The following is a 15,269-nucleotide window of genomic DNA, read 5'->3' on the forward strand; positions in this document are numbered from 1 at the left end:
TAGAAAATGCAGGGCAGAATCGTCCCAGATTTGCACTAAGTGTGGTAGCAGGCATTCTGGCCACAATGGTGGGTTTTCACGCTGTATCATCCCAAACTCGCCGCAATACTCATGCATTCATGGGAAACACGCCGTTTCCATGGCGGGCGGGCTCTCATTCGTCGGACACGCCATCACCTCACTGCTTCATCACGCCAGGCACGACATTTAAAGTACAACTGCGCTCAGTGCTTCCAGCCCAGGACTGCAGCAAAGAAGACATGGCCCCGAAAGGCAAGAAGACTGCAGCCCTTGAGTGCCTTTTGGACACCTGTGATGTCCTCTACCCCATCTCTGGCCTCAGGAGGGGCAGCTACATTACCACTCTGGCTTGGTAGGTGATGGCAGTGGTGATCAGTGCCAATGCTGCACAGAAGAGGTTGGCCATCCAATGCAGGTAGAGGATGAATGATCTCATCTGTGCAGCCAGGGTATGGCAACCATCTCATCACACTAAACTCACACACTCAAGGCCATCACTGGCATCTCACTTACTGCCAGCTCAAGGGGCATCACCTCTCATTCTCATGCACAGGCGATGGCACAGTGGCATTGTCGCTGGACGAGTAATCCAGAAACCCAGGGTAATGCTCTGGGGACCTGGGTTCGAATCCCACCATGGTGGCAGATGGTGGAATTTGAATTCAATAAAATCTGGAATTAAAAGTCTAATGATGACCATGTCGATTGTTGTAAAAACCCATCTGGTTCACCCATCAGGGAAGGAAATCTGTCGCCCTTACCTGGTCTGTGACTCCAGCAATGTGATTGCCTCTTAAATGTCCTCTGAAATGGGCTAGCAAGCCACTCAGTTGTTTCAAACCGCTACAAAGCCACAAAAAAGAAATGAAACCAGATGGACCATCCGGCATTAACCTAGGCACTGGAAACGACAACAGCAAACTAAGCCCTGTCAGCCCTAAAACAATCTTCAGCCAGAAGTGCCGAGTGGATGATCCATCTCGGCCTCCTCCGGAGATCCCCAGCATCACAGATGTCAGTCTTCAGCCAATTCGATTCACTCCACGTGATATCAAGAAGCAGCTGAAGGCAGTGGATACTGTAAAGGCTATGGGGCCCAACAATAGGACTGAAGGCTTATGCTCCAAAACTTGCCGTGCCTTGAGCCAAACTACAACACTGGCATCTACCTATCCATGTGGAAAATTGCCCAGGTATGCCCTGTCCACAAAAAGCAAATCCAACCTGGCTAATTACCGCCCCATCAGTCTACTCTTGATCTTCAGTGAAGTAATGGAAGGGGTCATCAACAGTGCTATCAAGTGGCACTTGCTTAGCAATAGCCTGCTCACTGACGCCCAGTTTGGTTTCTGCCAGGGCCAATCAGCTCCTGACCTCTTTACAGCCTTAGTTCAAACATGGACAAAAGAGCTGAACTCCTGAGGTGAGCTGAGAGGACTGCCCTTGACATCAAGGCAGCATTTTACTGAGTGTGGCATCAAGGAGCCCTAGCAAAACTGGAGCCAATGGGAATCAGGGGGAAAACTCTCTGCTGTTTGGAGTCATACCTAGCACAAAGGAAGATGGTTGTGGTTGTTGGAGGTCAGTCATATCAGCTCCAGGACATCACTGCAGGAGCTCCTCAGCGTAGTGTCATAGGCTAAACCATCTTCAGCTGCTTCATCAATGACCTTCCTTCCATCATAAGGTCAGAAGTAGGGATGAATGCTGGTGATTGCATAATGTTCAGCACCATTTGCGACTCCTCAGGTACTGAAGCAGCCCATGTCCAAATGCAGCAAGACCTGGACAATATCCAGGCTTGGGCTGACAAGTGGCAAGTAACATTCGTGCCACACAAATACCAAGCAATGACCATCTCCAACAAGAGAGAATCCAACCAGCGCCCCTTGATGTTCAATGGCATTAGCATCGTTGAATCCCCTACTTTCAACGTCCTGTGGGTTACCATTGACCAGAAACTGAACTGGACTAGCCATATAAATACTGTGGCTACAAAAGCAGGTGAGGGGCTAGGAATACTGCGACGTGTAACTCACCTCCTGACCCCCCCAAAGCCTGTCCACCATCTACAAGGCACAAGTCAGGAGTGTGATGGAATACCCCCCAATTGCCTGGATCAGTGCAGCTCCCACACACTCAAGAAGCTCGACACCATCCAGGACAAAGCAACTCACTTGATTGGCACCGCATCCACAAACATTCATTCCCTCCACCACCAACACACTGTGGCAGCAGTGTGTACCATCTACAAGATTCACTGCAGAAATTCACCAAGACTCCTTCAGCAGCACCTTCCAAACCCACGACCACCATCATCTAGAAGGACAAGGGCAGCAGATAGATGGGAGCACCACCACCTGCAATTTCCCCTCCAAGCCACTCACCATCTTGACTTGGAAAAATATCACCGTTGCTTCAGTGTCACTGGGTCAAAATCCTGAAACTCCCTTCCTAACAGCAATGTGGATGTACCTACACCACATGGACTGCAGCGGTTCAAGAAGAAAGCTCACCACCACCTTCTCAAGGGCAACTAGGGATGGGCAATAAATGCTGGCCCAGCCAGTGAAGCCCATATCCCATGAATGAATAAAAAAGAAAACCTTCACATGTCCATCTGGCCTCATTTCCTCTGGAGACTGCCTCCTCAGCCCTCACCATCTTGAGGCCGCTTTCACAGATCAACATGTGCCCTCTCCACACACCTTGGGATAACGATATGCTCATGTATTAGAATGTGGTTTCCGATGTCCGATGTCACATTGTCCGCTCATGTCATCAAACACGCCTGACGCCGGAGGTCACGTAGAATCCCGGCCGCAGTCTACGTGCTATGTTTATGTTCTCTTAAATGTATGTAAACACATTGGAAGGAGTGCAGAAGAGGTTTATAAAAATGGTTCCAGGGATGAGAACCAGACATTGTTGAAGTTGGGACTGTTCTCCTTGGAGAGGAGAAGGCTAAGAGGAGATTTGATAGAGGTGTTCAAAATCCCTCTGCTGCTGCATGGAAGTGTCAATAATTTCCTGATTAATGATGTTAACATGAATTCCACGGGCTGTTTCCAGTGTGACTCTAATCTCAAGCATTTAGAAAGAACCATGTCACACTATTTTATTGCAATGAATTTCAAAGCGGAAACCTCCTTCCTGACATGTACTTCCCCTAAGTGCCTACACAGGCTGTTTTTAACCGATTCTTGTGTTTTTTCTACATGTCACCTGAGGAAAGATCACAAGGTAGTCGAATCCTCAGGCTCTACAAAAATGCTCATAAACATATGAACACATGAACTAGGAATAAGAGTGGACCACTCGGCCCTTCAAGCCTGCTCCTCCATTCAACAAGATCATGGCTGATCTGATTGTAACCTCCCGCCTACCTCCGATAACCTTTCTGCCCCTTGTTAATCAAGATCTATCTAGCTCTGCCTTAAACATATTCAAAGACCCTGCTTCCGCTGCCTTTTGAGGAAGAGAATTCCAAGGACTCATGACTCTCTGAGAGAAAAAAAAATTCTCTATATCTCTATCTTAAATGAGCGACTCCTTATTTTGAAATTGTGACCCCCAGGTCTAGCTGGCCGGCGATGATCTGGACCAGTCCTGTGCTGATGGTGAGGTCGGCGGTTCTCTACTGCATCCAGCAGTGCAACATCCATCAGACAACCATGCTGTGAGTGATGTGTCCTGTTTCACAGGCCACTGCCATGCACTAATTATCTCCCCTTGCTTCCACAGGCACATCTGGGAAACAGCCGATGGAGTCCACAACCCAGGGTCTCCAATCAAGACCTGAAGAAACCTCTGAAGAGAAATCTGAAGACGGCCTCATTGAAGACCCGTCACAGCGCTCACCCACACTCGACCAGTGCAGAGTTGTCTTGTCTTTGTCTTTGGCCTTGTCGGGCCTGTGCGAGAGCCCCAGCCCCGTCATCGTCGCCTCAAGGGCCTCCTCATCCTCATCCCCGTCGGCATCCTCCTCATCCCAGGAGACTGCCAGCTCCTCCTCAGCCAGCTCCTCTCCCTGTTGCAGCGCCAGCAGTAGCTGGCATATGTGAGCGATCAGTTCCTTAGACATGTGCAGTCTTCGACGACACTGGTTTTTAGTCATCTGTAGGACACTGGGTGTCACTAAGCGCTGACGAACGAGGGTTCACTGTGGCTCTTCAGCAGCATGTGCAGGAGCCCCGGCCACCCCTTCTTCCTGAGGGGGCTGCCCCTGCCTCTGCCTCAGTCACTCTCTTCTCCGTTGTCTTCACTCTCTGTACACCACGAGGCATATGGCTAGTTCACCAGGATCCATGATCCTAATGTACTCCTCCTGCAGGATGAAAGAGAGAGGCACGTGGGTTAGCATGGGTGTGCTAAGATCCTGTCCTGGTTAAGTGTGAAGGCCCCTTAATGCATCCCAGAGAGTGCTGGCCAACGTTTGGATGGCCAGAGTTTAGTGTGCTGCATGGCTGCCTGAAGCTCCACCCAACTCTGCCCCATTCCACCTGTCCAATTGGCTGCAGCTTTGCCCATTGGACTGCATGCTCAGCTCAGGCATTCTCTTAACCCACACTGCAAGGCAGCACTGTTAGCTTGAACCAGGGGGGAGGCTGGTCCAAACTGGCATGCTGACACAAGGGACTGTGAGTGCCTCCACTAGTGACGGCTCCATAGCCAGCCTTAGCAAGAAGATTGTGATCAGGAAAGTTAATTCCCAATGTGCCTCAAGCTTGAAGTCCAACAGGCGACCCTGGTGAGCGCTGATCAATGTTACTGTGTACTCACCTCCGAGTTCCCCTCAAAGTGTAGCCCGCCAAGTGCATGTCACTTATGTGCTGTTGTGAAGCACGTTGGCGTGCTTTCCTGCTGACATGGGAGGGCGATCCAGTGTGGAGGACGATTCCAATGAGCAGGCCTAATAATGACTTGCAGATGTATTACGATGAGGTTCCCGACATCCAATGGCGGGAAACACGGCCTGCCATCGGCGGGTTGAGAGGACAATCGCAAACTGGTTTCATGCTGCCATGAAATCGATTGCGCCACATTGTCTGCTCATGCCACAGAACACACCTGATGCCTGCGCGCACTGAAAATCCCAGCCGTGGTCCCACCAGTGCCCTGTACAAATGAAGCATAGCCCCCCTACTTTTGTAATCAATTTGCCTCGCAATAAACTATAAGATTCTATTAGCTTTCCTAATTACTTGCTGTACCCGCATACCAGCACATGCACAAGGACAACCAGATCCCTCTGAACTCAGAGCTCTGCAATCTCTCACCATTTTGATAATATGCTTCTTTTTTATTTTTCCTTCCAAAATGAACAATTTCACATTTGCCCACGTTATACTTTATTTGCCAGGTCTTTGCCCACTCACTTAACCTATCTATGTTTCTTTGAAGCCTCCTTACATCCTCCTCAAAACTTACTTTCCTACCTATCTTTGTGTTGTCAGCAAATTTAGCAATCCCACCATCTGACCCTTCCTCCAAGTCATTTATATAAACTGTAAAGAGTTGAGGTCCCAGCACTGATCCCTGTGGCACACCATTCGTCACATCCTGCCAGCCAGAAAAAAAACCATTTATGCCTACCCTCTGCTTCCTGTTAGCCAGCCAATCTTCCATCCATGCCAATATATTACCCCCTACACCATGAGGTTTTATTTTCTGCAATAACCTTTGACGTGACACCTTATCAAATGCCTTCTGGAAATCTAAGTACAATACATCCATTGGTTCCCCCTTATCCACAGCACATGTGATTCCTTTAAAGAAGTCCAATATATTTAAACATGATTTCCCTTTCACAAAACCATGTTGACTCTGCCTGATTGCCCTAAACTTTTCTAAGTGCCCTGCTATAATATCTTAATAATAGCTTCCAACATTTTCCCTATGACAGATGTAAAGCCAACTGGCCTATAGTTCCTGCTTTCTGTCTCCCTCCCTTTTTGAATAAAGGGGCTATATTTGCTATTTTCCAATCTGACGGAAACTTTCCCAAATCTAAAGAATTTTGGAAAATTAAATCCAGTGCATCAACTATCTCACCAGTCCCTTCTTTCAAGACCCTAGGATGAAATCCATCAGGACCTGGGGATTTGTCAGGCCGCAGCTCCAACAATTTGCTTAATACCACTTCCCTGGTGATTGTAATTTTCCTGAGTTCCTCCCTCCTTTCCATTTCCTGATTTACAGCTATTTCTGGGATGTTACTCATATCCTCTATAGTGAAAATCAGCACAACACTGAGGTGCCCTCATGTCATAGGAGTTTTCTCCTCAGATGTAGCCATTTCTGGTTGCATCTCTGGAGCTTCCTTATGCGCAGCCTATTAGCACCTCCGACAATCCAGGGGCATGAGGGAAAAGCTAGAGAACTGGAATGTAATGCTGTCATGTGAGATGGTAGATCAGGCAGGTATTCCATCAGGCCCTGGATCTGTGGCTCCACTAATCAGCAAGATGGCTGTACTAATAGTGGCTGTCAGGTCCTGGTAGCCCTAAGGCACAGCAGTCACCATGCTCCAGAGGCAACTACACAGGCTCTGCTCTCTTCTGTTCCCAATACAATAGAGCTGCAATCTGTGCTTCCATGAAATTGGAGCCAAAGATTGGTCCTGGATGCTGCTTAACTTGGGAACTGCTGCAGGTTACAATGAAATTAATCTTAAATTACTTCAGAAAAATAGGAGTGGAAAGGGGAAAGTGGTAGAAAATGTGAAAAAAGGTATATTTTCAATTTGAAGGGTACTTCCATAAATCAGTTGTTCAAGGATTAAAATTGGGCATAAGTGGGCAGCATGAAAGATTGCTTGGTGCAGAAAACATCAGAAAGAGTTCTCTGGCTGTGATGGTAATCTTCTAAAACCTGGGACTGCAAGAATTACTTTTGGATCTCTCAGATTGCTATGTGGAAGTATAAATATTAGTGAACTGTGGCATTTAACTAACTTGCGTGTCAGATTACTTCCATGTTAGCAGGCAAAATCACTATCCAGAACAGTTCTCTCTAATGAAATTCTTTAGATTCATTTTCAACATTTTCACCTCCTGTGAGACGTTAAGATATGCAAATCCTTGAGTGTTTTACTTTCATGGATTTCTGACAGGAGTTTTTTCACATTTTTTAATGTATCTGCAGTCACATAGCCACCATTCAGTTTGTACCTATTAAATTTAGCTCTTTCTCCAATATTAATTGTATTAATTCAGACCATTTGACTTCCACATGGGACATTTTCCAATAATTACTGTTAATTTATTCTTTGCATAGCAAGAATTTGAATATAGAGAGTTGTATTAAAACAAAGGTCAATTAAACGAACAAAACATTTTTAAAAACTATTTTGTATAATTTAAATTGCTTCTGTAGACATCATTATATTTGATTTTTTACTATCAATAATATTCTGAAAATTGATCACATTTTTCTAATAGCTTTAACTCATGGGAGGCAAACACAGCCACCTAGTATAATACAAGGCAAACTGATTAACCTGTGGATAAAGAATACATTTTGAGCATGCTTTTGATATTGAATGGCATGTAATGTAAACATTCGCTTTCATTAGTGGTTATAGACCAACCTGCAGACTTCCCCATCATCAGGCCAATCATCTACATTCTGAAGTTGTGTAGATCTAGCACTCCCATGAGGCTCTGAGTTGACAGCAGTTCCACCCTCGAGTAGAGGTAGTGCATTGGTACCTTCCTCACTCAATTTTTTCATGATATCTTCATCTTCAAAGGAAGAGGAATCTTCAGAGGCCTTTTTTATTAATATTCTTTTGTTTTGAACACATTTCCTTGAGCAATTCTTTGCATCCACAGATGATATTGAAGACGATGAAAACCATATCTTGTTATGGGGCCTCCTTTCACTCTCTTGGATTATTGTTTGATTGGTACAGATGGGAAGTGGGTCAATCCTCATCTTGTCCCAGTCATTTTCAGAGTCTATTGACAGCAGGGCTGGGAGAGCAGGACCTGAATTTTTCTCCAATTCTTTGTGAGCTTTGCTCTTTCTCCTGCCCTTTCTGTAAGCTCTCATTCTTTCTGAATTCCTTCTTCTGATTTGAGCCCAGTGATTTTCATCTGATGATGAATCAGAATCATTCCTACTGAATCCATTTATTTTTGCACAAAAAGATCTGGACTGTTTTTCAGAATGCTTGGTGTGATCATGCAAATGTTCACATCTCTCACAGAGTTCCCTTTGCCTTTTAATTCTTCTCTTTACATGTTTCTTACCAGAATCCCTGCTGTGATTGCTGAGCGCCATGACAGGAGTTGAATATGAGTCACCATCTTCACAACGGGCAGTAGATCTAAGCACAGCATGCAAAGATGGAAAGTGGAAAGTAGAGAAGATGAAGGGAGAGCATGACAAACATGGCAAAAGAAGTGAAAACAAAATGAATTAGTAATTATATAAGTTATCATATACTGATGAAGTAGAATAAAAACAAACAAATGAAATACAACGAAGACAAGCTGAGACTCAGACTCGAGATAAACAGACACAAGGAGGTAGATGTAATTCAAAATGATGCCTAACCAACAATAAACACTGCTGAATTGCCTAGGCTCACATACCTGCAAATGTCCTGAGTAGAAGGGCTAACAGATGTACGTGACTGACTCCTGGGGGCTGTTCCTGTTGGACTACTTGCCTGTAAAAGGTAAAGGCATAATAAAGTCAGTATGAATGCCACCACTAGACCGACTCAAATAGAAGAAAATCAAAGGCAATTTCCAGGGAGTGAAACAGAGAGAGGGAAAGGATTAAGGGAATTTTAAAAATAACTCCTTGCGATGTGAAAGTTGCAGAAAGGCCTGGCATTTATATCCAACCCTAGATGTCCTGAGAAGCGACAGTGATCTTTCTTCTTGAACCACAGCATGTAACAGACTGGTACAGAGTGGCTTGCTAGATCATATCAAAAGGCAGTTAAGATTGAGCCATCTTACATATTGGTCAGACCAGACAAAGACAACAGGCTTCCTAAGAGACATTAGTGAAAAAGTTGGATTTTTTGACAATCTAAAAGTTTCATGGGCACTTTTACAAGTACCAACAGTTTGTTTCCAGATCCTTTCATTTGAATTCAAATTCTCAAACTGCCATGGTGGGATTTGAATGTACATTGTCTGGATTACTCATCCAAGATATTTAAGATAGTGACAGAAACATAGAAACATATAAAATAGGAGCAGGAGCAGGTCATTCGGCCCTTCGAGCCTGCTCCGCCATTCAACATGATCATGGCTGATCCTCTATCTCAACGCCATACTCCACATCTCTCCCCATACCCCTTGATGCCTTTAGAGTCTAGAAATCTATTTCCTTCTTAAATATATTCAATTACTTGGCCACCACAGCCCTCTATGGTAGAGGATTCCATAGGTTCACCACCTTCTGAGTGAAGAGGTTTCTCCTCATCTCAGTCCTAAATGATATACCCCATATCCTGAGACTGTGACTCCTTATTCTAGATCCCCTCCCAGCCAGAGGAAACATCATCCCTGCATCCAGTCTGTCCAGCCCTGTCAGAATTTTATACGTTTGAATGAGATCCCCTCTCATTCTTCTAAACTCCAGTGAACACAGGCCTAGTCAACTCAATCTCTCCTCAACGACAATCCTGCCATCCCAGGAATCACTCTGGTGAACCTTTGCTGTACTCCCTCTATGGTAAGTATATCCTTTCTTAGGTAAGGAGACAAAAACTGGAAGCCTGTGTCCAGTGGCGTACCACAGGGATCTGTGCTGGGTCCCCTATTATTTGTCATTTATATAAACGACATAGATGACTATGTGGGGGGTAGGATTAGTATGTTTGCAGATGACACAAAGATTGGCCGGGTGGTTAACAGTGAGGTTGAGTGTCTTGGGCTACAGGAAGATATAGACGGGATGGTCAAATGGGCAGATAAATGGCAGATGGAATTTAACCCTGAAAAGTGTGAGGTGATGCAGTTTGGAAGGAGTAATTTGACAAGGAAGTATTCAATAAACACTAGGAAGTTCTGAGGAAAAAAGAAACCTTGGTGTGTGTGCTCGTAGATCTCTGAAGGCGGAGGGGCATGTTAGTGGGGTGGTGAAAAAGGCATATGGGACACTTGCCTTTATCAATCGAGGCATAGATTACAAAAGTCGGGAGGTCATGTTGGAGTTGTATAGAACCTTGGTGAGGCCACAGCTGGAGTACTGTGTGCAGTTCTGGTCGCCACATTATAGGAAGGATGTGATTGCACTGGAGGGGCTGCAGAGGAGATTCACCAGGATGTTGCCTGGGATGAAACATTTAAGTTATGAAGAGAGGTTGGATAGACTTGGGTTGTTTTCACTGGAGCAGGGAAGACTGGGGCGACCTGATCGAGGTGTACAAGATTATGAGGAGCATGGACAGCAGCTGTTCCCCTTAGTTGAAGGGTCAGTCACGAGGGGACACAAGTTCAAGGTGAGGGGTAGGAGGTTTAGGGGGGATGTGAGGAAAAACTTTTTTACGCAGAGGGTGGTGATGGTCTGGAATGCGCTGCCTGGGAAGGTGGTGGAGGTGGGTTTGCCTCACATCCTTTAAAAAGTACCTGGATAAGCACTTGGCATGTCATAACATTCAAGGCTGTGGGCCAAGTGCTGGTAAATGGGATTAGGTAGGTAGGTCAGGTGTTTCTCACGTGTCGGTGTAGGCTTGATGGGCCGAAGGGCCTCTTCTGCACTGTGTGATTCTGTGATTCTGAAAAACTGCACACAATAGTCCAGGTGTGGTCTCACCAGTACAGCTGCAGTAAGACATTCTTGCTCCTGTACTCAAGTCCTCTCGCAATGAAGGCCAACACACCATTTGCCTTAACTGCTTGCTACACCTGCATGCTTGCTTTCAGTGACTGGTGTACAAGGACACCAAAGTCCCTTTGTCCATCAACATTTCCCAATCTATCACCATTTAAATAATACCCTGTCATTCTGTTTTTCCTCCCGAACTGGATAACTTCAGTTATACTGCATCTGCTATGTATTTGCCCATTCGCTCAACTTGTCTAAATTGCCTTGAAGCCTCTTAACACTCTCCTCACCACTTACATTCCCACTAAGTATCGTGTCATCAGCAAACTTGGAAATATTACATTCGGTTCCCTCATCCAAATCATTGATATATATTGTGAATAGCTGGGGCCCAAGCACTGATCCGGGCAGTACACCACTAGTCACCATCTGCCACTCTAAAAAAGGCCCATTTATTCCTGTTCTGTTTCCTGTCCGCTAACCAATTTTCAATCCATGCCAATATATTACCCCCAATCCCATGTGCTTTAATTTTACACACTAACCTCTTATGTAAAACTTTCAAAAGCTTTCTGAAAATCTATATATGCCACATCCACTGGTTCTCCTTTATCTATTCTGCTAGTTATGTCCTTAAAAAACTCCAGCTGGTTTGTCAAACATGCTTTCCCTTTCACAAATCCATGTTGACTTTGCCCAATCCTGTTGATATTTTCTAAGTGTCCTGTCATCACATGCTTTATAATAGACCCTAGCATTTTCCCTACTACTGATGTTAGGCTAACTGGTCTGTGATTCCCTGTTTTTTCCCTCCCTCCTTTTTTAAATAGTGGGGTTACATTTGCCACCCTTCAATCTGCTGGGACATTTCCAGAATCTGGAGAATTTTAGAAATGACAACCAACACATCCACTATTTCCATGGCCACCTCCTTTAGTACCCTGGGATGTAGATTACCAGGTCCTGGGGATTTATCGGCTTTCAGCCCCATTAATTTCTCCAACACTATTGTTTTAGTAATACTAATTTCCTTCAATTCCTCCTCCTCTTAGGCCCTTGGTTCCCTAGCATTTCTGGATTACTGGATTATTTCTCCAGGCCCCTAGATTTATAATCTTGTAGCATAAACATTATACAAGCATATCCTTCAATTAGAAGGTGGACAGGTGAGAGTAAGCTACTGAAGAGGGTTGAGTCTTTTTCCACTTTTATAAAGTCTTTTATCTTCTTATGAAAGCTCACATTCAGTGTGTAAAGCTTATATGAATAACAAAAGACATGTTCAAAGAAAAGACTTATAAATTTTGATACTAAACCACCACATTTGAATTGCCTGTTCTCAGCCAGAGTTCCCGAGTCAGAATGAAGAACTGCCTTGCAATTTAATTAGCTGCAGGTTTCTCAATTAATTAATAAATAACTTTCATGATTAAAATATTTAGCCTTTGAAATTAGATCTGTATTCAAATTTTTTTCTAATTTGTTGATATTTGTGGCTCCTTAATTTTGTTCAATAACATTGAGTTTGGATTAGGTTAGACCAGATTAAATAATTATAAAATCCTAATTAGTTTCCCATTTTTGAGGCTATCAAAATCCTCTGGAACACTTCCTACAGCATGGAAACAGGTTCTTTAGGTTATAGTACAAACTCGAGCAAATATCATTTAAGCTGATCTTCTTCAACCTGAACTATTTTGGGATCCGGTAACAAAGCATCATTAAATAGCCAGGAGGACAAGTTCAGAAGGCAAACTCAGAATTTAATTTTGATCTAATCATGATCATGATCGGAAATTGTGCTGTTGTCTAAGGATGTCCTATTAAATGTTGTAAGTTTTAGATCTCAAAAAAGAGCTTTCTTGAAATATATGTTCAGGGAATTTGTATGATGTATATAGTGCAATTTAGGATACTTACAACACTCTTCTTTCTCATGGCTTTCGACAAAGTCTCTGAATACATTGCTGCAAATTTTGCCACATTGGTTACATAGGAACATGTGAATCAGGAGCAGGAACAGGCCATTCGGCCCCTTGAGCCTGCCCCGCCATTCAATATGATCATGGCTGTTCTGATTGTGGCCTCAACTCCACATTCCACCTACCCCAATAACCTTTGACTCCCTTGTTAGTCAAGAATCTATCTACCTCTGTCTTAAAAATATTCAATGACTCTGCCTCCATCACCTTCTGAGGCACAGAATTCCAAAGACTCACAACCCTCTGAGAGAAAACATTTCTTCTCATTTCCATCTTAAATGGAAGACCCCTTATTTTTAAACTGTGCCGCCTAGTTCTAGTCTCTCCCACAAGGGGAAACATCCTTTCAGCATCCACCCTGTTAAGTCCCCTCAGGATCTTATACGTTTCAGTAAGATCAACTCTCAATCTTCTAAACTCCAATGGATACAGGCCCAGCCTGTCCAACCTTTCCTCAGAAGGTAATCCCCAATCCCAGGTATCAGTTGAGTGAACCTTCTCTGCACTACTTCTCATACCCTTTCTTAAATAAGGAGTCCAAAACTATATACAGCACTCTAGATGTGGTCTCACCAATGCCCTGTACAGTTTAGCAAAACATTCCTACTTTTATACTCCATTCCCCTTGCAATAAACAACAACATTCCATTTGCCTTCCTAATCACTTGCTGTACCTGCATACTAACATTTCCTGATTCATGTGCCAGGTCACCCAGATCTCTCTGTACCGCAGATCTGCAACTCTCTCCATTTAAATAAAATGCTGGTTTTCTATTCTTCCTGCTAAAGTCGACAAGTTCACATTTTCCCACATTATGCTCCATGTGCCAAATTTTTGCCCACTCACTGAACTTAGCCATGTCCCTTTGTGCATGTCTTATGTCCTTTTCACATCTTAGTTTCCAACCTATCTTTGTGTCATCAGCAAATTTAGCCACCATACATTCGACCCCTTCACCCAAGTCATTGATGTAAATTGTAAATTGTTGAGGCCCCAGCACTGATCCCTGAGGCACTCCACCCACCACCTCTTGCCAACCTGAAAAAGAACCCATTTCTGCTTACTCTCGGCTTCCATTTAACTAGCCAATCCTCTATCCATGCTAACATGTTACCCCCTACACCATGAGCTCTTATTTTGTGTAGTAGCCTTTGACAACTTGTCAAATGCCTTCTGGAAGTCTAAGTACAGCACATCCACAGGTTCCCCTTTATCCATGTTGCTTGTTACTTCCTCAAAGACCTCCAATAAATTAGCCAAACATGTGGGAGAATTTTCCCCCTGTTGGGCAGGCCATGCAGGAGTGGGTGCGGACCCAATCGCCGCCCGTGATTGGGTCCACACTACCATTTTACGCGGGTGGGCTAATTAAGGCCTGCCAGCGTAGTTCCCGACTCCCATGGATAGCGGGAGTGGGCGGCTGGTGGCAGGCGTGCACAGACCGCCGGGTCCAATGGCAACCCAGTGGCCTGTTTAAATGAAAGCCTGGCAGCCTTTGCAAGGCTGCTCACAATGGCCTGGAGAAGAGCACACCAGAGGGGCAACGTGCCTGACACAAGTCCGGAGGGTCAGCCATTGGGGCAGGCCAGGCCAGAGGGTAGGCCATCAGGGCAGGACAGGCCAGAAATTAGGCCAACAAGGCAGGACAGGCTGGAGGGTAGGGCATCAGGGCAGGACAGGCCAGAGGGTAGGCCATCAAGGCAGGACAGGCCGGAGGGTAGGGCATCGGGGCAGGACAGGCCAGAGAGTAGGCCATCAGAGCAGGACAGGCCGGAGGGTAGGGCATCAGGGCAGGACAGGCCAGAGGGTAGGCCATCAGGGCAGGACAGGCCAGAGGATAGGCCATCAGGGCAGGACAGGCCAGAGGGTAGGACATCAGGGCAGGACAGGCCGAAGGGTAGGACACCAGGGCAGGACAGGCCGGGGGGTAGGGCATCAGGGCAGGACAGGCCGGAGGTTAGGCCATCAGGGCAGGACAGGCCAGAGAGTAGGCCATCAAGGCAGGACAGGCTGGAGGGTAGGAAGGGGCAGGACAGGCCAGAGGGTAGGACATCAGGGCAGGACAGGCTGAAGGGTAGGGCAGCGGGGCAGGACAGGCCGGAAGGTAGGGCAGTGGGGCAGGACAGGCTGGAGGGTAGGCCAACAGGGCAGGACAGGCTGGAGGGTAGGCCAACAGGGCCGGACAGGCCGGAGGGTAGGGCAGTGGGGCAGTGTGCCCCTCATTTTTCCGACGAGTGCCTAACTGCCCTCCTGGAGGAGGTGGCAGAGCGGCAGAAGGTCCTTCTTCCGAGGGACATGAGGCGGAGGCCTCCCCACCTGACGAAACGTGCATGGGAGGAGGTGGATGAGAGTGTTAGCTCCCATGTTGTGGTGCAATGCACATGGGTCCAGTGCGCAAAAGATTCAACAATCTCCTGCGTTCGGGAAGGGTGAGTACCATGTTGCCTCAAGTCACTTAATGCAGCTGTCAC

The 15,269-nt window shown here is 45.7% G+C and overlaps 1 protein-coding gene across 4 annotated transcripts in view; it reads right to left on the reverse strand.

Annotated features, from left to right (window-relative positions):
* Positions 1 to 15,269, reverse strand: part of marchf1 (membrane-associated ring finger (C3HC4) 1) — a 464,939-nt gene that overhangs the window by 69,767 nt on the left and 379,903 nt on the right. For 2 of the 4 annotated variants that reach the window (XM_078540780.1, XM_078540790.1), the window contains exons 3-4: positions 8,622 to 8,698; positions 7,613 to 8,353 (exon numbers count right to left, since the gene is read on the reverse strand). In XM_078540780.1, the coding sequence (XP_078396906.1) occupies positions 7,613 to 8,353; positions 8,622 to 8,698 (818 nt within the window). The remainder of the gene's footprint in view (positions 1 to 7,612; positions 8,354 to 8,621; positions 8,699 to 15,269) is intronic. The other 2 variants (XM_078540800.1, XM_078540809.1) reach the window with 1 other exon arrangement.

Source organism: Cetorhinus maximus, chromosome 1 (genome assembly GCF_964194155.1).
Source record: "Cetorhinus maximus chromosome 1, sCetMax3.hap1.1, whole genome shotgun sequence".
NCBI lineage: Eukaryota > Metazoa > Chordata > Chondrichthyes > Lamniformes > Cetorhinidae > Cetorhinus > Cetorhinus maximus.